Source organism: Rhincodon typus, chromosome 1 (assembly GCF_021869965.1).
Source record: "Rhincodon typus isolate 14 chromosome 1, sRhiTyp1.1, whole genome shotgun sequence".
NCBI lineage: Eukaryota > Metazoa > Chordata > Chondrichthyes > Orectolobiformes > Rhincodontidae > Rhincodon > Rhincodon typus.
Genome location: NC_063332.1, coordinates 40,018,200 through 40,044,606, shown reverse-complemented (window position 1 = coordinate 40,044,606; position 26,407 = coordinate 40,018,200). Strand labels below are relative to the sequence as shown.

The 26,407-nt window shown below is 41.7% G+C and overlaps 1 protein-coding gene across 3 annotated transcripts in view; it reads left to right on the top strand.

The window, feature by feature from the left end:
• galt (galactose-1-phosphate uridylyltransferase) overlaps nt 1-26,407 on the top strand; it is a 66,506-nt gene that overhangs the window by 19,013 nt on the left and 21,086 nt on the right. For all 3 annotated transcript variants that reach the window (XM_048601901.1, XM_020518939.2, XM_048601909.1), the window contains 2 exons: nt 1,955-2,011; nt 19,263-19,385. In XM_048601901.1, the coding sequence (XP_048457858.1) occupies nt 1,955-2,011; nt 19,263-19,385 (180 nt within the window). The remainder of the gene's footprint in view (nt 1-1,954; nt 2,012-19,262; nt 19,386-26,407) is intronic.

Here is a 26,407-nt window from a genome sequence, read left to right as displayed (position 1 = left end):
AATCGGGCCCTGAGACAATGTCAAAAGTGACGTCAGTTGTTGGAAAAATAATGGAATTCTGACTAAAGCTGGGAATTGAAGAACATCGAGAAATGAGCAATATAATAACAAATAGTCAGTATAAATTTCAGAGGGGAACGTCATGCTCAATTGAATGTTCATACTTTTTGAGACAGTAACAGAGTGAAGAGGAATAATGCAAAAGCTGTACTTTATCTGGATTAATTACTGGGCCTTTTCTAAAGAAGTAGAATAAAAGCTAAATCTTTATCAAACTTTGGTTAGACTGCATTTGAAATAATGTGTGCAGTTCTCATTGCCATGTTATCACAGGATCACAGCAAGGTTACAGCACCGACGGCAGCCAGTCAACCCTTCATAAGATTCCTATAATGTGGAAGCAGAGCATTCGGCCCATTGAGTCCACACCGACCCTCCGAACAGCATCCCAACCAGATCTACCCCATTCCTGTAATCCTACATTTCCCACAGCTAATCCACCCAACCTACACATCCCTGGACACTATTTAGCGTGGCCAATCCACTAATCACATCACAAACAAAAACAAAGTTGCTGGAAAAGCTCAGCAGGTCTGGCAGCATCTGTGGAGGAGAAAACAGAGTTAATGTTTCGGGTCCGGTGACCCTTCCTCAGAACCACCTAATCACGTCTTTGGACAATGGGAGGAAACTCATGCAAACATGGAGAGAATATGCAAAGTGCACACAGTTGCCTGAGGGTGGAATTGAACCTGGATCCCTAGCCCTGTGCCCTGTGAGGTAGCAGTGCTAACAACTGAGCCACTGTGTCGCTCCAGCAGCACGAACAATTCACCGAGTGCCATCCCCTCTCTATTCTTCCCATAGCTGTGTACATTCTTCCTTTTTGAATAATAATCTAATTCCCTGTTTAATGCCTCAATAGAACTTGGGTCCATGGCATTTTTAGGCTGTGCATTTCAGATCCTAATCGCTCATTGTATGAAATAGTTTCCCCCGATGTTGCAATTGCTTCTTTTGACAATACCTTAATTCTGCCTGGTTTCTGATACTTCCCCCAAGTGGGAACAGTTTGGTCCTCATTTCTCTGTTCAGGCATCTCATGGTTTTGAATGTCGCTTTTAAAAAAAACTCTTACCCTCTCTTCAAGGAAGCAGTCTCAACATCTCCGATACATCCTTCTATGTAACTGAAGTTCCTTATTACTGAGAGGTATGAATTCCTGTGAATCTTTTCTCTATGCTAGCTTCACATAGTTCTTAAAGTGTGATTAAGTTTGGATCAAAAGGATATAGAAGCAGTGGAGAGGTGCAAAGTCTGGACATGGCAGGACAAGATGAGGATGGGATGAGGTTTCCATCCTGACCTCGTGAGTGAACCAGATCTACTTTTTTGCATCAATGTTGCTGTTCATTATCACTGATTGTTATCATGGCATTTTATTCCAATTTATCTATTGACTTTAAATTGCACATTTAAATACCAAATTTGATGGATTTGAACTAATTTCTCTGGAGTTTAAGTTTTGCTGTCTGGTTTATTAGTCCAGTAACAGTACCACTGTGCAACCATCCAAGAAGAGATATTGGTGAGGGAAGGGCAAAGAAGTTGCCACTTTCTTGGTGGTTAAATTTAATTGCACAAATGAAGCGCATTTCTCTTCCATTCAGGTTCTTAATATATATTTTTCAACAGTTTGGTTGTGATGCTTTGATTTCAACAAATATTCACCAATACAGCGATGCAAAAACTATTGTGGTATTTAGCCTACATAAGTAATCATCAGAAACCACGAGGATTGAGCAACACCAAAGATTTCTTATGATTAGATATTTTATGATCTGGTTTATTAAAAGAGTGAATGTTTGCACCCATTGCAGTTATAATTTGAATAGAATAGTTACAACATTGTTGTCACTGTCCTTCATAAAACTCGTTTTCTTTTTGATTTCAGATTTTTGAAAATAAAGGTGCTACGATGGGATGTTCAAACCCACATCCACACTGTCAGGTGAGTCCGTTACACTTGTGCATGTTGCAAGATGCACAGTTACCACCTGTGTTGCACTTCATTCATTTGGATTATGAAATGAGTTAAATCTGTTCTATTCCATAAGCTGTTAGAAAAATATTCCACATTCTATTTTTGTGTAAAGAAACATAGATTGAAACCAGTTTTTCTTTTCAATGTAGGCAAATATTTTTGAGGGAGTTCAGTGCCCTAATTTATTGTGCTGTCTGCCTGTATGTGCAAACGTGTACCCCTTTGGATTTCTTTTTGATCTTAGGATATAGGCAATCCCGGAAAGGCTGGAATTATTGAGATCTGTGGTTATGTTGAGAGGTGGTATTAGAGTCATAGTGTTCTATAGCATGGAAACAGACCCTTCAGTCCAACTCGTCCATGCCAACCAAACATCCTAAAATATGAAAAATCTCCATGAGCCACCACAGCTCACATGGTGCTCCCACAATGGTGTTCCATTGAGAGTTCTAGGATTCTTAATCAATGACATTTGGAGGCGATGGCCTAGTGGTCTTATCACTGGACAGTTAATCCAATGACCCAGATAACATTCTGGGGACCTGGGTTCGAATCCTGCCACAACAGACCGTGGAATTTGAGTTCAATTGCTGATTGTCGGAAAATTCCACATGGTTCACTAATGACGTTTAGAGAAGGAACCTGCCCTTCCTACCTGGTTTGGCCAGGTCAGACGTTGCTTGACTTGAAGGGGAACATGGAGGCGATAGTGTTCCCAGCACTATCAATGGGCAAAAGTTGTCAGCTATGTCTCATAGATGTTATGCCCAAGACCCATCTCCCTGCTCAAGTGGTATCAAGTCGAAGAAACAGATGTATTCATTCCTCATATTAACACCCCCACTCATCATCATGAAGTAAATTATCTGGTCATTATCACATTATTCCTTGTGGGTACACGTGCTTCAGAAGTACCTCATTGGTTTTAAAGTTGTTGAAAAATTACAAAGCTCTGCTAGGTACCATATAAATAAAAATCAATTTTTAATTTTAGATGAATTTGATCTTTTTATCTTGAGTGTGAGAGATTATTGCAAACTTCAACTAGGAGTGCCAAGTGACCTCCAGTGGAAGTCCCCAGCATCTCAGGTGACAGTTTTAATTCAGTTCACTCCATGTGATACATGAAATGGCTAAACACACTGGATACTGCAAAGGCTGTGGGCCCACACAACATTCTGACAATAGTACTGAGGACTTGTGCATCACAATTTGCCCTGCCCCTGGCTAAGCTGTTCCAGTGCAGCTACAACACTGACATCTACCCAACAACACAGGATAATCATTGACAATTTTCCGTATACAGGAACAAATCCAATATGGCCAATTACTATTCCATCAGTCTACTCTTGATCATCTGTAATGTGATGGAAGGTATCAGACAGCACCTGCTTAACAATAACCTGCTCAATTGCATTTGGTTTGGGCTCCGCCAAGGCCACTCACTTTCAAACCTCATTACAGCCTTAGGTCAAACATGGATCTCAGGTCAAAAGAACAATGTGCGAGATCTGTTTGTGTGGCCTAAAAAAAAGCAGCAAGGGACAGCAGACTTCAGTTGGAGTTATTTATCAGACGTCAAACGGTAGTGGTAGTGTCGAATATGTTATAGGTCTGTAAATAAGAGAAGCGTCTAGTGTGTGCCACACAATAATCATGGGTGACTTAAATCATGCATCTACATTAAAATAGAGAGGTTTTGAGAGGTTTTGGAAAGGAGAACTAAAGAACTTAATAGTATTTAATTTGAGAAAAAAGGCAGAAAACTGCGTCACAAAGGGACTAGGTGGTACTTGTGCATGACACACAGAAAGCTGGCACAGTTGCAGCAGGTAATGGGGAAGGCTGATGGAATGTCAGCCCTTATTTCAAGGGGGTTGAAGTATAAGAGTAAGGAAGTCTAACTGTACAAGGTGCCAGTGAGACCAGATCTGTGAGCAGGTTTGGTCTCCTCACTTAAGGAAAGATATCATTTTGTTGGAAGCAGTTTAGATATAGTTCACAAGGATGATCCCAGGTATGGAGGGATTTTCTTATGACCAAAGGTTAAACAGGTTAGGACTCCACTCACTTGGAGTTTAGAAGAATGAGAGGTGATCTCATTGAAACATTTAGGATTCTTAAGGGACTTGACAGGTAAATGCTGAAATGATGTTTCCCCTCATGGAAGAGTCTAGGACCAGTGGGCATAGTCTCAGGATAAAGTGGTGTCAATATAAGACTGAGATGAAGAGGAATTTCTTCTCTGAGGGTGACGAATCTTTGGAACTCCTTGCCACTGAGAGCTGCAGGGGCAGAGTCCTTTTGTATATCTAAGGCTGAAATAGATAGTTGATCAGCAATTGAATCATGGATTATTATGGGAAAGGGCAGGAAAGTGGATGTTAGGAATGCTGGATCAGCCATGGTCCTATTGAATGGCAGAGCTGGTTCGAGGGGCTGAATGGGCTACTTCATTTCCTATTTCTTGTGCATACAAACTAGGGAAGCTGTGGAGCACCAACACTATAGAGGATCAGTATCCTTGGGGTGTTTTAGGAAAAGCTTTCTAGAGCGGCATGTTGAAGAGCCAACTAGGGGTCAGGCTATTTGGATTTAGGAGTTTAATGTAGGATTGAGTGACTGCAATATTTTAGAATACATTAAGCTTAACAGTGATGTAGTTAAATTTGAAGCAAAGGTGTTTAATTTGAATTAGGTAAAATATGAAAACATGAGGCACAAATGGCTGAACTGAATAGTGATAAAATATGAAAAGGCATGACTGTACACAGGCAATGGATAATCTTTAAAGAAGACCTAGTTTCAATCAACATCAACTACATCATCAATGACCTTCCTTCCATAATCTGGTTAGAGGTTTGGATGATCATACAGTTCAGCACCATCTGTAGACAGCTTTACTATCTGAGGAGACTTATCCAAATGCAGCAAGACCGGGGGCAATATCCAGGCTTAGGCTGACAAACCACAAGTAATGTTCATTCTACACGAGTGTCTAGCAATGACCATCTCCAACAAGAGAAAATTTAGCCACCAACTCTTGACACAAGATGGCATTACATTGACCAGAAATGGAACTAGAATGGCAATATAACTACTGCTGCTATAAGAACAGATTAGAAGCAGGAATCCTGTGTGATTAACTCACCTCTTATCTCTCCAAAATCTGTTCACCATTAATAAGGCGTATGTCAGGAGTATAATAGAATCCCCAGTTAACTGGATGAGTGTACTTACAACAACATGTAAGAAGCTTGACACCATCTGGGACAAAGCAGCCCACTCGCTTAGTGCCACCTCCACAAAACTTCAGTCCCTCTGCCATTGACACACAGCAGCAGCAATGTGTACCTCTCCAAGATGTACTGCAGAAATTCACCAACCCTCTTTAGACAGCTCCCTTCAAACCTGCTACCACTACCATCCAGAAGAACAAGGGCAGCAGAATACCACCACTTGCAAATTTTCCTCCAAGCCACTCACCATCCTTACCTGAAAATATATCCCTGTTCCTTAGTACCACAGTGTCAAATCCTGGAACTCTTGTCCTTAACAGCACCATGTACCTAGGGTGTACCTAGACCAAATGGACTGCAGTTCAAGTAGGTAGCTCACCACCACTTTCTCAAGGGGAACTAGGGATGGGCAATAAATACTGATCCAACCAGCAACATCCACATCCCATGAATGTATTTTTAAAAACTGCTGTTTCTACTTTTATTCTTGTACTGTAAATTTACATAGTTCAACTGATTTCTTATTGCTCATGTTCCTTCAGAAACCAAAATTGGTGCTTAGTGTTTAATGCCTGAGAGACCCTGTTGTAATTATAGTTATTTTTGGGATGTATCAAGGGACATTGCAAGGTGAAAAATCATTTATCCTAATTACGTTGAGATATTTCAAACGAATATAATTGCTTAACTTTAGTACGCACTCATCAGTAGGACAAGAGGGTACTATGGGTCAGCATGATACATTCTTATGCCTGGAATCCATCCAAACTGATACAAAATCCCCTTTGCAGGTGAAGCAATCCTACCTGAAATCGGCTTGGTAACTATAACAAGTGGTTGTTGGCCTATAATCCAAAACTGTGTGCCTTGCAAAGGCCACGAAAGTGGCTGTGCTGAAAATGAAAGAGCACCTGCTGTACAAGGGAGAGTGCTTCTCTAAGTTTAATTTTAAAGTACATTTACATGCATCTTAAGCACAATTGTTCAGAGGCTGTTTCTTATTCCTGCCCATCTAGTCACTCGGGGTGACTCGTGCTCCAGCAGAGCCTGGGAATTGGAAAAGGGACTTGCTGATCTAAGACTGCAACTGTAATCACTTGCCATTGGTGAAGTTACAGAAAACATGACCCTGTGTTTACTTGGTGCCTGACCCAAGAGTGCTTAACATTGAGAAGGGATGTAATATGTTGACATATGTTGACATTTTTGAGTGCTTACCAGATATATTTATTTTCTTTGGAGAGATAGTTGCAAGAATATTTGAAGGAAAATTTAGGTACATAGGTTTTGGGGAGAAATTTGTTCATGTGGTACCTACGCAGGCTCAGCTTGATACCAGGAATGACAACGCTGTGGGGCCAGTACCTGCATGACATTATTGGATGGTATCAATGAAGAAAGCTGCTTGAGCCACAGTGTTTATAGCCTGTAATGCTGCTACCTTGCTGTGGATAATTGATGTATAGCTGTATAGCCTTGTTGCCAACACAGTTATATGAACACACCATTTACCAGTAACATTTCTGAATGAAACAGTGAATAGGTGCAAGTTCCGTTTTCTACAAATCTGTGATCTGATCAGTATTTAACAAGTCTGCCATTTCTTCATTAATCACTACAGTCTTATCTTCATCCATTCTTAATTGATCCACATTTCTCTTTCCCACTCTATCTCAGTGTAGTTTTAGCAACAACTACTTTTATTTATAAACACAAGTAGAGGTAAAGTCACCATAGTCCTACTGGACCATAGGACCGCGCTCTTATTAGAGAGCGAGCGACAACTGGTGGTGGTTTTACCAGAAGATCACCATGCCTCAGGTAAGAGGAAAGTTTTGAAGGAGAGTCCTTCATGGTAACCTCAGCTGGTGTGAGAATTGAACCCATGCTGTTGTGATCACTGCATTACAAACCAACTTATATTGATATAGCATCTTTAAATAAAATGTTCCATGCACTTCACTAAAGTCATCAATTCCTTGTCCAAAATGATAGGAGAGAGTTGTAGCTAATTGGGAAGATTTGGGGAGCGAAGTCAAGAGCTTAATGTAGAGACACCTGAAGATATGGCCACCAATTGTGGAACAATGGATGTTGAGGATGCAGAGGAGACCAGAATTGAAAGAATTCAGAGCTTTTGGAGGGTTTCAGGACTGGAGAAGGTTACAGAGATGGGAAGGGGAATGGCCATGTAGGTATTTAAGCAGCAGCATGGATATTTTAAAATCAAGGACTGGCAGCTAATGAACACAAGTGATATGTAATGGGTCTGGCTGAAAGTTATATATTGGCAGATACATTTTGAATGAGATGAAATTTTTCAAGTTTGGAAGCTGAGATGTTGGCTTGGAGAGTTTTGGAATAGTTGAATTTGGAAGTTATAAATGTATGTATGAGCTGCAGATGTGCTGTGGAGGGCAGATGTGTAAATTATCTGCTCAGGAACAAATCAAATCCCATAACAACTCGTGAATGTTTTATAGTCGTCCATGCCGACGACGTTTCCCAAACTAAACTAGTTCCATTCACCTACATTTGCCCCATGACCCTCTAAACCCTTCCCTATTCATACACCTATCCAAATGTCTTTCAAATTTTGTAGCTATACCTGCATCTACCACTTTCCCTGGCAGTTCATTTCACATACGAACCACCCTCTGTGTGGAAAAAGTCGCTTCTCAGGTCCTTTTAAATCTTTCTCCTCTCACCTTAAAAATATGCTACCTAGTTTTAAACTCACCCACCCTCAGGAAAAGACCTTTTCTAGACACTTTATTTGTGCCCCTCATTATTTTATAAACTTTAATATTGTGTGTGAATTTTCTTCATGTTCATTTTCTGTGAGTGATGCTACAGGATTTGAAAATTACAAAAGACAATGCATAAGATTCAAAGCTCATCCTGTTAACATCTCTGGCTCCCTGTTCATAACTTCACCAGAAGCTCCAGATTCCACCTCCAGGGTTAATCAGGAGATGCAGCCCCCTCAATGTACTGAGTTATCTGGAATGATAACCTACTTCATAACTTCTGCCATGACAGCTTTCAATTATGATTACAGTTACACCCGACTATACCCCTGCTCCTGCTCATTCCTGTCAAAATATTACTGTACATCTTTTATCACCTTGAGCCCCAGTTCTTGAATGCTTAGGAACATGGAAAGGCCACTCCGGCCCTTGATCATTCTAGATCGCCACTCTCTTGATGTCCCTTGAAGGCATCTAGGATTTCATTTATCTCTTCTTGAGCAAACTTAATGACTGCGTTTCCATGGTCCTCAGGGGAAGAAAATTCCAAAGATTCATCACCCTTTGGGCTAATGGTAAGATTCTTGGTAGTGTGGATGAGCAGAAAGATCTCGGTGTCCACGTGCATAGATCACTGAAAGTTGCCACCCAGGTTGATAGCGTTGTTAAGAAGGCGTACAATATGTTAGGTTTTATTGGTAGAGGGATTGAGTTTCGGAGCCATGAGGTCATGTTGCAGCTGTACAAAACTCTGGTGCGGCCGCACTTGGAGTATTGCCTACAGTTCTGGTCACCGCATTATAGGAAGGATGTGGAAGCATTGGAAAGGGTGCAGAGGAGATTTACCAGGATGTTGCCTGGTATGGAGGGAAGGTCTTATGAGGAAAGGCTGAGGGTTTTGAGGCTGTTTTCGTTAGAGAGAAGAAGGTTAAGAGGTGACTTGATAGAGACATACAAGATGATCAGAGGATTAGATAGGGTGGACAGTGGGAGCCTTTTTCCTCGGATGGTGATGGCTAGCACGAGGGGACATAGCTTTAAATTGAGGGGTGATAGATATAGGACAGATGTCAGAGGTAGGTTCTTTACTCAGAGAGTAGTAAGGGCGTGGAATGCCCTGCCTGCAAAAATAGTAGACTCGCCCACTTTAAGGGCATTTAAATGGTCATTGGATAAACATATGGATGATAATGGAATAGTTTAGGTTAGATGGGCTTCAGATTGGTTTCACAGGTCGGCGCAACATCGAGGGCCGAAGGGCCTGTACTGCGCTGTAATGTTCTATGTTCTATGTTTAAGTGAGGAACAACTTTTTCACACAGAGGGTTGTTCATATGTGGAATGACCTGCCAGAGGAAGTGGCAGATGCAGGTACAATTATAACATTTAAAAGACACTTGGACAGATATGTGAACTGGAAAGGTTTGGAGGGAAATGAGGCAACGGCAGGCAAATGGGACTAGTTTAGTTTGGGATGTTCAGTATGGACTAGTTGGACCGAAGGGTCTGTTTCTGTTCTATATGACTCCATGAAAAAATTCCTCATCATCTCAGTGGTAAATGACTTGCTCCTTATTCTGAGACTGTTTCCACAGGTTCTAAACCCCACAGCCAGGGAAGCATCATTTCTGCTTCATCCTGTTTGTTTCTTTAGGTAGTTTCTACGTGATCACCTCTTGTTCTTCTAAATTCCAGAGCACACCAACCCAGTCTCTTCAAGGCCTCTTCATAGCAAAGTCCAGTTGTCTCAGAAGTTAGTCTGGTGAATCTTAGCTGGTCACCTGGTCTTGTGATTACATGTTTGCGTTTAGCACGGTTATCCTACTTTTAGACAGGACAGACAGGGGAATGCTGCTGAAAAGAGCAGGGGACGTGGTCTGAAATGCATGTGTTTCAAAGCAAGAGGTATAACAGGCAAGTTGATGAGCTCAGAACTTTGGCTAGTGTTTGGAACTGTGACATTATTGCAATTACAGAGACTTGGCTGAAAGAGGAATAAGACTGGCAGCTAAATGTCCCAGGATTTGTACATTGCCGGTGTGATAGAAAGGGAAGTAAAAGGGGTAGAGGAATTGCATTACTGGTAAAGGAGTACCTCTCAGCTGTACTGAGGGAGGATATATCAGAGGACGCCTGCAGTGAGGCAGTATGGGTAGAACTCAGGAATAGGACAAGTGAAATCACAATGCTGGGGGTATACTACAGGCCTTCCAACAGCCAGCGGGAGATAGAGGAGGGAATATGTAGACAGATTTTGGAAAGATGTAAAAACAGCAGAGTTATTGTGGTGGGTGATTTTAACTTCCCCTGTATTGATGAGGACTCACTACATGTTAGGGGCTTGGATGGAGCAGAATTTGCAAGATAAAAGATCTATGTGTGGAGCCAGAAGAGGTAGGTGAGGTCCTAAATGAATACTTTGTGTCAGTATTCACCAAAGAGAAGGAATTGGTAGAGAATGATCTCAGGGGAGGGAGTGTCGAGTCTCTGAGCCAAGTGGCTATTAAAAAGGAAGAGGTGTTGTGTGTCTTTAAAGTAGTAAGGTAGATAAGTCCCTGGGTCCTAATGGGATCTATCCCAGAATATTGTGGGAGGCAAGAGTACAAATTGTTGGAGCATTGACAGACATCTTTGTATCCTGTTTGGCCACAGATAAGGTCCCAGAGGACTGGAGAAGAGCCAGCAAAATGGATACAGAACTTAGTCATAGGAGACAGAGAGGGTAGCGGTGGAAGGATGCTTTTCGGAATGGAGGGCTGTGACTAGTGCTGTTCCACAAGGATCAGTGCTGGGACCTCTGCTGTTCATGCTCTACATAAATAATTTGGAGGAAAACGTAGCTGGTCTAATTAATAAGTTTGCAGGCGATACAAAGGTGGGTGGAGTTGCAGATAGTGAGGAGAATTGTCAGGGAATACAGCAGGATATAGATCAGTTGGAAGCATGGGCAGAATAATGGCAGATGGAGTGTAATCCGGACAAATGTGAGGTGATGCATTTTGGAAGGTCAAGTACAGGTGGAAATTATACAGTTAATGGCAGAACCCTTAGGAGTATTGATATACAGAGAGATCTGGGTGTGCAGGTTCACTGATCACTGAAGGTGGCAGTGCAGGTAGATAAGGTAGTAAAAAAGGCCTATGGCATGCTTGCCTTCATTGGAAGGGGCATGGAGTATAAGGATAGACAAGTTATCCTGCAGCTTTATAGAACTTTAGTTAGGCAACACTTGGAATTTGTGTACAGTTCTGGTCATCACATTATCAGAAGGATGTGGATGCTTTGGAGAGGGTACAGAAAAGGTTTACCAGGATGTTGCATGGTAAGGGGGATTTTAGCTGTGAAGAAAGGTTGGATAGACTGGATTTGTTTTCACTGGAACGCAGGAAGTTTAACGGCGACCTGATAGAAGTGTGAAAGATTGTGAACAGCATGGATAGAGTGGAAAGTATGAGGCTTTTTCCCAGGGGGTAGGAGTCAGTTACTAGGGGACACAGGTAGGTGTGATGGGGGGAGTTTAAAAGAAATGTGCGAGGCATGTTTTTCACACAAAGGGTGGTGAGTGCCTGGAACGCGTTACCAGAGGAGCTGGTGGAAGCAGACACAATAGCAGCATTTAAGAAGCACCTGGACAAATACATGAATAGAAAGGGAATAGAGGGATATGGATCTTGTAGGTGAAGACGGTTTAGGAAGGGCCCAATATGGCGGCGCGGAGTTGGAGGAGCAGGAAAGCTGACGTTATGGGTCAGGACCCTTCTTCTGAAACGTCAGCTTTCCTGCTCCTCTGATGCTGCCTGGCCTGCTGTGCTCCTCCAGCTCCACTCTGTGTTATCTTTGACTCCAGCATCAGCAGTTCTTACTTTTACATTATATGGGCTGCTTTCACTACGGTTAATGAAGTCTCTTCTACCCTTAGCACTTATTATCACTTATTCAGCTTTTCCCCTGTCCTGCAACCCCCCCCCCCCCCACCACCCACCCCCTCTCTCTCTTCGTCTCTCTGGGTTCCATCTCCACCTATCTGTTCACCTGTTCCCTGCCACCACCTCCCTTCAAACGTGTCGACAGCATAAATATCACTTTTTCCCTAGCTCCTGATAGTTCTGATGAAGAGTCACTAGTCTCAAAATGTTAACTCTGCTGTCTTCCCGCAGATGCTGCTAGACCTGCTGAGTTTTGCCGGCAATTTTCATTTTTGTTGAATCTTCCTTATGTACAGTTTGTAGTTTGAACACCAGGTGGCAGTATGACCCCATTGCTAGCAGGCATACTGACAGGGGAGGAATGATCTTCTGCTTAAGTAGTTACAGTTCTCTGTAAATGTGCCCTGAATGTTGGCTGCTTGCTTTAGCGATGGAGGAAATAAAAATGCAGTAGAATAGTAAACATAGGATAGCAACATTGAAGAGGCATTTAGACAAATACATGAACAGGCAGAAACTAGGGTGATACGCATCATGTGCAGGCAGATGCAATTAGGTTAGAATAGCCTCACGATCGGCACAGACATGTTGAGGCGAAGGGCCTGTTCCTGTGCTGTACCGTCCTGTGTTCTTTGTAAGCCAAAGGTCATTGTATTCCAAAAGCACCGTGGAGTAACATAAATGCATAGTGTAGAACAGGATATACCAATGTAGAGAATATAGTATTTCAGAACGGAAATAATCGTGTAAGTTTGTGTCTGTGTGGTAGTCCCTTGGATCATGCTTGTTTGCACATGGAATCTTTTAACATGGTAAGGCTGTGTGTTGCAGCTATCACATGGTTATAGCTGACCAGGAGACACTGTTGATTTTACTGCCTGCTATAGGCATATGAGAAGGATTTACAGATTGACAATCAACCTGCAATGTGACACAACTTCCAAATTCATCAATTCTTGAGGTGGGACCCAGAGGTAGGCATACTACTTCTGCAACAAAGAATCTCCCCCATGATGCAAATATTTCCACTAAAGGTAAGCAAGACACATGGTAAACCTTTTTGTATTTGTGGAAACCATTCTAAAATCATTTAATTATTTCTAATGCAAGGGGGCATGCATTCAAGATGAGGGGGGACGTTCAAAGGAATTTTGAGGGGTAATTTTTTTTTTTACACAGAGTCGTAGACGTCTGGAATGTACTACCGGGGTGGTGGCAAAGGCAGATACGTTACGAGTGTTTAAGGGACTTTTGAATAAAGCAATGAATGTGGAAGGAATGGAAGGACATTGCCCAACGGCAGGCAGAAGGTATTAGTTTAATTTGGCATCATGTTCAGCACAACATTGTGGACTAAAGGGCCCATTCCTGTGATGTACTGTTCTATGCTCTCTGTTCTAATTACTTACCAGAAGTGGGTTTCTGTAATTCAGTGCAACGAATGAACAAAATAGTCTGCATTCTACTTTTTCATTTTTATTTATAAATTAATGTATGCTTGTTACCAGTGCAAGAAATACAGTAGTTCAAGGAGAAAGTTGCATACCATCTGTTTCAAACAACTGAGATTTGATAATAAGTGTGTATTCACTGCATGTTGGATAGAGTTTTATAATCCTTGGTGAGCAAGGTTGGGGTTAGAATTTAATAATAAACACCTTTGCATTGGTCACAAGGGACAGACAATAAATGTTGATCTTGCCAGTGATGCCCATAAATTAAAAAAAGAGTTAAAAATATGAACGTCTTTTATATTTTAAAAAGAAATGTTTGGTGATATTATTTTACACACCAGAGGGAGACTGTGTGGTTTATCTGTTAGTTATTGGAAATCAGTGACTGAGAATGTCTACACTTGAACCTCTGTTGGAATTCCCATTCCCTGTTGCCATGCACAACTACAAAAAGGAGTCCCTATGAACTTCCATTTCTGTGGCCAGAGCAAGTAATGACAGAACAGTACATCCTCCTGGCAAGGGAACCCAGAAGTCGCAAACTTTAAAATTAGAAACAATTGGATTAAGGGCAAATACCACAATAAATAACTTAATGTAAAAGGTTCTGAGAGTGTGGAATGTCCTAGTAGAAAACCGAAGATTTGGGGATCAATTGGGTGTGTGTGAAAGAGGATGTAATACCCTTAGAGTGTAATCAACTGCATTCATATTATACATGGAACATGGAGGAAGTTCCCAGACACTTCAGATGTGTAGAGAAAATAGACCTCAAGCCAGGAATGCAAAATTAGATGGGGGCAACTGTGTCGGTAGTTAAGTAGATTGTGAAGGAGGAAAGGGAAGTGGTTGGTTTTAGACTGGGATTTCTAGAGCATGGAGCCTATAGGCTATATATTTACTAAAGAGAGGGAGGAGATGCACAAGAAACTCACATCAAAGGTTTCGGGTATTTAGTGTTGGGCTAGAGGTGGTTACGAAGATTGAGAGGAATGAGGCAATGGGGATATTAAACTGGGAGCCAGTGTAGTTTGGGGATAAAAGGCAAATGAGAAGAGGATATTAGCAATATAGTTTTGGAGAGATTGCAGAACTGAAAAAGTCAAATTGGACTCGGAATGTTAATTCTGTTTCTCTCTCCACAGATGCTGCTAGACCTGCTGAGTTTCTCCAGCATTTTCTTATTTTTAGATTTCCAGCATCAGCAGTATTTTGGTTTTTAAAAATAAGGTAAAATGCTGAGGAAATTGAACAGAAGAATTATAAAGCAATATGAAGAAGCAAAGACTGATGACTAGCAGGAACTGCAGTAAAATGAGTAAAGCAGTTACTTATAAATATTTGAGAAAATTCAATAAATGTTTTAAGTGAGAACAAAGGTAAGCGGAAATAAGCAGCTAATCAATGAGTTTCTAGAAGAGATAAATGGGTTCATACTTGATGGGCCATTCTACTATGATGTTGTAAATCAATGCAATTCTTTTCAAAAAAATTAAATCTGGAACTAGGTTTTGTGTTGTTTTCTACTTGCGTATATAGGGAGAGAACAATAACTGAAGAATAGACAGAAGAACAAAATGTGTACAATGAACTTTCAAACAAGATACAGAACCAGTTGGTGTGCTCTTGGTCTTCTCTGCAAAAAAAAAATGATTTTTAAATATTCCCAAAGAAGGAATTTGTTTGCGAACTACTTATTGAATTTCTGTAAATTTAGATTTGGAAGTGTACTTTCTCTTCAAAATGTTACCTTGTGTCCATTTGACTGTAATTAACGTTTGTTATAGTTTTGTTTTTGCTGCCTCAAATACCTGCCATTATGGAACTTAGAATCATAGGGCCATTTGACCCATCAAGTCTGTCCCACTTCCAAAACAGCTTCCCAGTTAGTCCCACTCTCCAGCACCATCTCTGTAGCCCTTTAAATTCATCACTTTCATACATACATACAGCTCTCTTTTGAGTCCTTCTATGGAATCCGCCTCCATCACTCTCCTAGACAGTGCATTCCAAATCCTAAAAACTCTGAGTAAAAGATTTCTCTGCATCTCACTCCTAGCTCTTTTGCTGACAATCTTGAAATTGTGACCTCTAGTTATTGACATGCCAGCTAGTGGAAACTGAAAATCCTTGACCCTGTCAAAATTGTTTATAATATTGAACACCTCAATAAGGTCACCACTTAATCTTTTCTGCTCCAAAGAGACAATGCCTAATTTTTCTCATCTTTTATTTGAAATCCCTCATTCCTAGTTTCTTTCAAGTAATTCTCCTTTGCACTCTCTCCAGGGCTTTAAAATCCTTCCTTAAATAAGGCACCCAGAATTGAACACAATACTCCAAATGTGATCTGACCAATGATTTGTAAAGGTGTAGCATCAATTCATTGCTTTTATACTCTGCATCTCTATTTATAAACCCAAGGATCCAATAAGCCTTCTTAACTTGCCTGGTCCCCTTCAGAGAATCAGGTACTTGAACCCCGAGGTCCTCCCCACAAAGTTGTCCCGTTGATCCTGTTTTGACTCTCCATGTTTCTGCTACCAAAATGCATTACCTCACATTTCTCTGCATTGAAATTCATCTGCCAGGTATCTGCCCATTTGGCCAACGTGTCAGTGTCTCTCTGAAGTTGCTCAGCATCATCCATACTGTCCCTAGCCTAGTATCTTTTGCAAAAGTAGAGGTTTTGACCTCAACATCCATCTTCAAATGTTTATAAAAATCAGAAAAAAGGTCTCAACACCAATCCCTGGGGAGCAGCACTTTCAACTTGTCTCCAGGCTTGGGTGGCACAGTGGCTCAGTAGTTAATGCAGCTGCCTCACAGCGCCATGGACTTTGATTAAATTCTGCCGTCAGGTGACTGTGTGGAGTTTGCATATTCTCCCCGTGTCTGCATGGATTTCCACCCACAGCCCAAACATATGTAGATTAAGTGGATTGGCCATGCTAAATTGCCCGTAGCGTCCAGGGATGTGCAGGCTAGGTGAATTAGCTGTGGGAAATGCAGTGTTACAGGGATGGGGGGTGGTGGGTGTCTGGGTGGGCAGTTCTTCGGAGGATTGGTGTGGACTCGATGGGTGGAATGGCCTCACTCCACACTGTGTAGAGATTCTATGATTCTAAATGCTTATCTATACCTACCCTCTGTTTCTATCTTTTAGCCAACTTCTAATCCATGCTGCTGAGGACCCATCAATCTCAAACATTTCTAATTTGCTAATCAACCTGCCATGTGGCACCATACCAAATGCTTTCTGAAAGTCCAAGTATACAACATCCACAGTACTACCCTCCTCTACTGCCTGTGCCACCTCGTCAAAGAACTCAATCAAATTTGTCAGATATGACCTTTTTCCCAGGGCGGAAATGACTATTACGAGGGGGCATAATTTTAAGGTGATTGGAGGAGGGTATTGGGGAGATGTCAGAGGTAGGTTCTTCACACAGAGAGTGGTGGGTGTGTCGAATGCACTGCCGGCAGTGGTAGTGAAGTCAGATACTTTAGGGATATTTAAGCGACTCTTGGATAGGCACATGGAGGATAGTATAGTATAGGGTATGCAGGGTAGTTTGATCTTAGAGTAGGATAATAGGTCGGCACAACACCGTGGGCCGAAGGGCCTGTGCTGTTCTATGTTCTATGTTTTTGACCTCCCCTTGACAAAGCCATGTTGACTGTCAAGGTTATTAACTTGTTTTTCTCTGTGTATATTTTCCTTATTGCATATTACAGCTTCAATCAGTTTTCCCACTGTTGATGTCAAGCCGACAGGTCTCTAGTTTCCTGTGTTATCCTTTGCCCCTTTCTGAAACAGTGATGTCATGTTGCAATTCTCTAATCTCCCAGAATTAATCCTGTGATCAGAGAGGCCTGGAACGTTTCTTTATTTGCGTTTGGCTTCTGAATTCTACTTGGATCTCCAATGACGTGGAATTGAAAGAAGCTTCATGCACTCTGCTGTGCCTGCTTTAATTTCAATGGGATCACTGATTTGGATTAGTGCGTTATTTCCCATCAGGGGCCATGAGCTCCAATGCCCTTAGGTTTTGGACTGAGGTTTAACAGCTGCCAGACCCCTTCAAAATATTTTTCTCTGACATTGGGCATGGTTTAATTATCTGTTCTGAGGTCTGTTCACTACCCTAACCATACTTGTAAAAAGGTGCATATTCATGTTTTTCAGCAGTTTTAAAACCACTCCAACACAATCAACAGGGAATTTACTTTTTTTTATTCGTTCATGGGATGAGGGCATCGCTGACTGGCCAACATTTATTGCCATCCCTGATTGCCCAGAGGGAAGTTAAGAGTCAACCACATTGCTGTGGGTCTGGAGTCACATGTAGGCCAGACCAGGTAAGGATGGCAGTTTCCTTCCCTAAAGGACATTAGTGAACCAGATGGGTTTTTCCCAACAATCGACAATGGTTTCATGGTCATCATTGTACCCTTAATTCCAGATTTTATTGAAATCAAATTTCACCATCTGCCATGGCAGGATTTGAACCTGGTCCCCAGAACATGAGCTGAGTTCCTGGATTAATAGTCCTCTAATAATACTGCTAGGCCGTTACCTCCCACTCTATGCATCAAATAATACCCAGCTGGGTTTAGATGGCTCCATTTTGGCTCTAGGGCGAGTCTGAACTGCCAGCTTCCATTAAAATTAGAAGTCACAGGACATTAGGTTATAATCCAACATGTTTATTTGAAATCACAAGCTTTCAGAGTGCTGCTCCTTCATCAGGTGAAGTGAATGTGTGACTTCTGACTTTGTCCACCCCAGTCCAACACTGGTACCTTCGCATCATGGCTACCATTAAAATTAGTAAAGGAGCAAAGATTATCCTGCAGGGACTAACAAATAGAAATATATTTCATTCTAATGCTCTTGCTAAGAAAGTTAGTCAAGCTGCCCACCACAAAAGTTGCAATTCTTCCCTATTGTATTTCTCTCCATGTGAAAAAGCGAATGATATTTCAAATAGATCTGCTGCAAAAGATCTCAGAGAACTCTGTTACAGGACTGCATGGAAACCTGTACTCTTGTTTTCTGAAATTAAGTGCAGATCTTTACAGAGTATGGGTGTGTGTGTGTGAGATGCACCTGGATATCTTCATGTTGGCACAGACCTCTAGTGCACCTGGATATCGTCATACGTAGGAAATTACTTACTTCAAAGTTCCTAGTTTAATTTAACAGATCCACGTGTAACTTTTTTGGGGTTAGTGTTAAATTATTGCAGATAGAAGCTATGGAGCACAAAGTTAATTCATTGAAGTAAATATAACAGGATGTTGAAAGAAAATGCGAAGCAACAAAATTAACGGAAGATTTGTTTTGAAATAAATTATTTCCTTTAAAGAGATGTTCTGACCTTTCTTAAGATGTATTATTTCACCCCTCTTGCTGCTGTTTTAACTTGTTTTATACAAAGGGCACATCTTTACATAGACAAATGGCTAAGTGGTCAATTTGGTGTCAGTTGCTTGCAGTTAATGTTACAGAAGAGATATCAGGGACTTACTGGTCTCTCCTACATGCAAATCTGATTGTAAAATTACAAAATGGGAACTTAAGACCATAGCTGGACTTCTGATGCTTGTATGGCACTGTTTTATGACACATTGATCATCAGTCAGCTCTTATTTCTCTTCTGAATGCTTAATTCCTGACTTGGTACAGGAAACAGGTTTACACAACAGTTGTGTACTTCCGTGAAGGATCAAATATTATTGGTCATTAGTCAGTTATATTTGATCTTCAGACATCTTCACAAGCTCACATTTACAATTTTGTTACATTTGGCCATTTTCACCGGAATTGTTTTTGTATCTTTCAGGTGTGGGCCAGTAGTTTTCTTCCCAATGAGCCAAGAATAGCTGATCAGACACAACGTGACCATTACAACAGCCACAAAAAGCCAATGCTGGTGGAGTATGCCAAGTTAGAGTCCCAACAACAGGTTTTTAATATGTTTTATAATTCCATATAGTTTTTCTTTGTTTTGTGAGATGTGATTTTATGTGCACATTTACTTCATTCTTTATTTGCAATTAGATTGTTGTGAAATGAGGCAATGAAAATGAATGGAGTTCAGTTAAGTCATGACTTTCATCATAGGAAAATAGGCATCAAGTTCAGTAATTTAACTGTACTTGTAAACTGTTCTATTCACTGGACCTTTAGTGTTTGTAGGTTTATGTCATGTTTTGCTTCAGATGTTGCCTCTCTGCATGTGTTCATTTAAGCTGAATGAGAAATGTTGTAGTCATTTGTTTCAGGGCTTTTGTTTGTATTGCATTCTGTTTCCACTATTTCAAAAAGCTTTCAAATGTCCATGCCGAAAACTTCCTGAATATTTATTTACTTATCATATGCGAATACATTTGATTTTCCTCAAGCTTCTCTCATAACTTGGTCCTGGGTCTTATATCTTACATCAGATTCACTGTATAAATGGTTATTAAACAGTACACAGGAGAAGATTTGCACCTAAATTGAGTGCGTCTCTTGTTTCCTCGTTCCTGTAAAAGCTACCCTTTTGCAGCTTTTCACAATTGGTATTTCTCTGAGATGAAGAGCTTGCTGTGAGGGGACTCTGTTCTCTATTTTCCTTCATTTTCTGAAATATGCTGCTTTTTAATCTAGATAATGGCTGAAGATTCAAGATATTTTCTGATAATTAGGGCATTCATATGTAATTCCTTCCTTATTAAAACAAGAGAGAAAATGCTTCTATACCGTTGCTACATTGATAAATTACTTGACATTAATTTGACCCTAACTTCCTTCATAATAAATTAGTGACTAACTGATGTAAAGTCCAGATCTAGTACCCAAGGTGCTAGTTTATTACAGACCTGTGCTCAATCAGAAATAATTACTAATTGAAATGGACACATTACTTGTGTAATTGGATCATGGACTTCTCATTGAACCAGTTAACATGGATGTAATGCATTCATCTGATCCGTGCATTTAGATCCTTTCTATAAAAAAAATCACTATAAAAATGTGCATGTTGTTCATGGCAGTTATCAGTTAATGGACATCATGTGAAGAACTGATAAAGGAAATATTGGATTTATTCAGCTTCATCTCTGTTGTGACAAGAAGTTGAAGGCAAAAAGGGCTGCCTTTATTTCTGAAAAGAGCTGCTTTGTTTTAGCAACAAATTAAGCAACCTATTGAAGAATGTGGTGAATTCCAATTTGTTAATGGTCTTTGGAGTTGCATATGTTTAACTACTTCAGATTTGCTCATTCAGAAAGTAACTTCCCCAAAGTGCACGATCAAAAATACAGAACATATGTAAAAGTTAGTGTTCAAATACTCTAATGCACTTTTTATTCACTCATGGGATATGGACGTCACTGACTGGCCAGTATTTATTGCCCGTCCCTAGTTGCCCTTGAGAAGGTGGTGGTGAGCTGCTTTTTTGTACCTCTGCAGTCCGCTTGCTGTAGATTGACCCACAGTGCCATTAGGGAGAGAATTCCAGGCTTTTGACCCAGTGACATTGATGGAATGGCAATATATTTCCAAGTCACAATGATAAGTGGCTGGCAGGTGGTGGTGTTCCCATGTATCTGTTGCCCTTGTCGTCTTAGTTAGAACTCATCATGGGTTTGGAAGGTGTCCTTGAGGCATGTTTGGTGAATTTCTGCAGTGCATCTTGCCTTCTAGATAATATACACACCTGCTATTGAAATACTATGAACAGTTTTGGGCTCTTTATCTAAAGAAAGGTATACTGCCATTGGAGGCGGTCCAGTGAATGTTCACTAGGCTTAAATGTGTATAGGGGAACTGCCTTGTACGGAGAGGTTGAGTAGTTTGGGCTGGTACTCATTGGAATTTAGAACAATGAGAGGGAACCTTATTGACATACACAAGATCCTTTGGTAATGTAACAGGATTGATGAAGACAGGTCATCTCCTAGGACCAGAGGGTCCTTTGAATAAGAATTTGTATATTTAACGGAGAGATGGGGCTTAAAAATGGACTGTTAATGCAGAGGCCCAGATAATGTTCTGGTGACCTGTGTTCAAATCACATCCTAGCAGATGGTGAAAAATCTGGAATTGAGTCTAGTGATGACCATGCATTCATTGTCTATTATCGGGAAAATCCCATCTCGTTCATTAATGTCCCTTAGGGAAGTAAACTTTTGCCCTTACCTGACCTGACCTACATGTGACTTTTGATCCATATGTGTTGACTCTTAACTGCCCTCTGGGCAACTGGGGATGGAGAATAAATGTTGTCCTCATCCCATGAATTAACAGCAAAAAAGAGGGCTGTCGAGACAGGGCTATTAAATATATTCCAGGCTGAAATGGATAGACTTTTAATCAGTCAAGTTGTCAATGGTTATGGGAAGAGGCAGGAAAGCGGATTTGAGGATTATCAGATCAGCCACGATCTCATTGAATGGCAGAGCAGACCCAATGTCTGAATAGCCTACTTATGGTCCTATGTCTTATGGCCTTAGACTTAGGATGGAATCTTATCGGGAACTTGAATGAGTGGGTAATAGGGGAGAAATGTTGGCCGAATCATGAGAGGAATGATACGACCTATCTCAATGTCAGGAGCAATCTTTCTGGGTGTTGTGGTGAGATTCCTGCTACTGAGGGGTATTAAAGACAGTTTTTCTGTATTTTTTCATTGTGGACTGAAAAGAGAAAAGGTCTATTTTAAAAAAACAAGGTTTGTGGAATAGATTATGCATTTTTTGAAAGGAAGTTACCGAACAATTATTGTAAGTGTTATTTACACTGCTTTTAGTTTAAGCAGTGGGGGCCAGTGGGTGCTGACACATTTCATCCTTCTACCCTAAAACGGTTTTAAATTACAGAATCCATATCCCTCTATTCCCTTCCTATTCATGTATTCGTCCAGGTGCTCCTTGACTGCTGCTGTTGTGTTTGCTTCCACCACCATCTCTGGCAACGTGTTCCAGGCACTCACCACCCTTTGTGTGAAAAACCTGCCTCGCACATCTCTTTTAAATTTTCCCCCTTGCATGTTGAACCTGTGACCCTTAGTAACTGACTCCTCTACCCTGCGAAAAATCCTCATGCTTTCCACTCTATTCATGCCATTCATAATCTTATAAACTTCTATCAGCTCACCCTCCCCCAACTTCCTACGTTCCAGTGAAAACAAACCCAGTCTATCCAACCTTTCTTCATAGCTAAAATCCCCCATACCAGGCAATATCCTGGTAAACATTTTCTGTACCCTCTCCAAAGCATCCACATCCTTCTGGTAGTGTGGTGACCAGAACTGTACGGGATATTGCAAGCGTGGTCTAACTAAAGTTTTATAAAGCTGCAGCATGACTTGTCTATCCTTGTACTCAATGCCCCTTCCAATGAAGGTGAGCATGCCATAGGCCTTTTTTACTACCTTACCCACCTGTGCTGTCATCTTCAGTGATCTATAATCCTGCATACCAGATCTCTCTGTATATCAATACTCCTAAGGGTTCAGCCATTAATTGTATAATTTCCACCTGAACTTGACCTTCCAAAATGCATCACCTCACATCTGCCATTTTTCTGCCCATGCTTCCAACTGATCTATATCCTGCTGTATTCCCTGACAATTCTCCTCACTATCTGCAACTTCACCAATCTTTGTATCATCCGCAAACTTATTAATTAGACCAGCTATATTTTCCTCCGAACTATTTATGTAGATCACGAACAGCAGAAGTCCCAACACTGATCCCTGTGGAACAGCACTAGTCACACCCTCCATTCTGAAACGCATCCTTCCACTGCTACTGTCTGTCTCCGATGACTAAGTCGCTGATCGTTCTGTGGAGTGATGACTCGCTGTTGATGACAAAGGCTTTCTGCCTGCCAAACACTATTTGTTGGCTCCTAGGTAGCTCCCAAGACCCCTGTTTCCCCTTTTATCAGTTATTGTAAACTGTGGCTTTCAGCCAGTAAGTCACAGAATTTATAAGTTGTGAACCAACTGCCCTATCCCTCCTGCAAACAACTAAAAGAATTTGGAGGCAGAAGATAGAGGAACATCAGGATCATCTCAACGAACCATGTGGATAAAAACTTTCAAACTGTCTTTCCAGTCTTTCCCTCCACCTGTAACACTTTTTTTTATTTGTTAATTTCTGTAAGTGTGTGTAGGGGGTGTATTATATGGAGTTAATTCAAGTTGTATGTCAATGGTTCGTAATTGTTCTAGAATCTATTTATTTGTCATAAATTCTTATTGAGCACAGAAAGCTGGTCCATTCTTTCTGTCAACCTGGGTCTAAAAGGTGACTAAATTTTTTGTAATGCCTCTGGGAATAGTGGGGCTTGATTTCCATCACGCTATCCCAAAAAGGTGTAACAGTCAGTTGGTTGCCTATTCAAGAAATTTTATTGCGTGTTTTTCTCATTCACTCGGACATGGATATCACTGACTGGTGAAGGGAGGGAGTTCTAGGATTTTGGTGACCTTATTAACTGCACATCTCATCTTCTTAAAATGCAGCTTTAATCCTATTACCCACCATGCGTAAACTAGACACGGAGAATTCGCAACACAAAGTCAGCTGACCCAATGACTTCAACTCACTGCTGGCTGCAAACATCCTCCCTGTTACTCATCACACAACAACATCTCAGGGCATGGACCATGGTCTCCAGCTGCATGCATCCCTTATCCACAGACATTGGCAACTAATATTTGCCAACCTCTCAGGATCTTCATTGAATTCCTGCAGTGTGGAAGCAGATCATTCAGCCCATTGAGTTTACACCGACCAACTGAAGAGCATCCAACCCAGATCAACCCTATCCCTATAACCCTGCATTACCCATGGCTAATACACCTAGCTTGCACATCCCTGGACACTATATGGGCAATTTAGCATGGCAAATCCACCTAACCTGCATATCTTTGAACTATGGGAGGAAACTGGAGCACCCGAAGGAAACCCATGCAGACACTAGGAGAATGTGCAAACTTGACACAGATAGTAACCCGAGGCTGGAATCGAACCAGGGTCCCTGGCACTGTGAGGCAGCAGTGCTAACCACTGAGCCACCATGCTGTCTGATGGTAGCTCTCCAATCTACCTGCAGGACACATAGGAAGCACAGATCTGTATTGCAGGGCACATGAGCAACTAATATTGAAAGGCTGCTGCTAAGACACTTTGTACACAGATCAAATCACAGATTGGATTAGGCTGCATCTCAGGGCTGCTGATTTGCTGTCTTTGCACTCAGTCACTTTGCGTCTACCTGTATGCTCACATCATCCTTGTCTTGCTTTTTCATGCTTAATAGCACAATCATACAATCACACTGCTTGCCTTTGCGGCCCAGAGTCAAGTGGGTCTACATCTTGCTGTACAATACCATGCTAAGTCAATCTCGCACCGTCGACACATGGCAACAGCTTACATGGCAAACACCGAGCATATGGCTGCTTATTTGTTGCGCGTCTCAGTCTTAGGAAAGTAGTTGTCATCAAAATCCACCAGGTGGCACCTATCAGTCAGGGGGTCCCAGCACAGCACGTCAAGGGCAGTGTTCAATACCAGTACAGGGGATTGGCCATGCTCACCTGTTCGGGCAGGGTGTTCTCGGCCAGGGGCTCCATGCCTCTGCACGGCGAGTGGATTATGGTTAGTTCTTTGGCTGAGTAGGGACTGGGCGTTAGAGTAATGCAACCATCAGATAGGTGTTTGGGTACTTCTTATCTGGAGTGTGCAGTTAGGTCTCTCAAGAGGTTGGGCCGTGGTTAGTCTGTAAGGTCAGTCCAGAGAAACCAGGGGACAGCAGGGTGAGGGAGATAAGGGGACCACTGTCGTGGGAAGGAGCCTCCGTAATTAGGTTACAAAGGGACATTGATAGGATGCAGAGCTGGGCTGAGAAGTGGCAGATGGAGTTTAACCCTGAAAAGCATGAGTTGATTCATTTTGGAAGGACAAACTTGAAAGCAGAATACAGGGTTAACAGAAAGATTCTTGGTAGTGTGGAGGAGCAGAGGGATCTTGGGGTTCATGTTCACAGTTCCCTGAAAACTGCCATCCAGGTGGATAGAGTTATGAAGAAGGCATATGGTGTGTTAGCTTTCATTAATAGAGGGATTGAGTTCAAGAGCCGTGAAGTTATGCTCCAGCTATACAAAAGCCTGGTTTGGCCATATCTGGAGTATTGTGTCCAGTTCTGGTCACCTCATTACAGTAAAGATGTGGAAGCATTGGAAAAGGTGCAGAGGAGATTTACCAGGATGTTGCCTGGAATTGAGGGAAGGTCTTATGAGGAAAGGTTGAGAGAGCTAGGGCTTTTCTCTTTAGAACGACGAAGGATGAGAGGTGACTTGATAGAGGTGTACAAAATGATCAAAGGTGTAGACAGCCAGAGACTTTTTCCTAGGGTGGAGGTAGCTATTATGAGGGGGCATAGTTTTAAAGTGAGTGGAGGTAGATATAGGGGAGACGTCGGAGGTAGGTTCTTTATTCAGAGAGTGGTTGGGGCATGGAATGCATTGCCGGAGAGGGTAGTGGAGTCGGCCTCATTAGGGGCATTTAAGCGGCTATTAGATAGGCATATGGATGATAGTATAAGATAGGGATGGAGGTTAGATAGACCTTAGGTTTAGGGTAAAAGTTTGGCACAACATCGTGGGCCGAGGGGCCTGTACTGTGCTGTACTGTTCTATGTTCTATATTCTGATCTATTCAGGCTGGGTGAAGGTTACAATTCTGAAGTGGGGCAACTGAATCTGTAAGGAAGGGAATATGATAAAGTATGGAAGGGAACTGGATAATGCAGGAGAAGAGTTCATTCACGGTCAGGAGCACTCTGGCTTCAAGTGGTGGACAGTGTATGACCATACCTGAATGGTCACCTCACATACCCAGAGCTGGTGGGGAAAGATGCCCATATGCAGCCTGATGTACATGGGGCGGGTGGGGACCCAGAGTGAGAGGGCACTGGCATCAGGCGAGC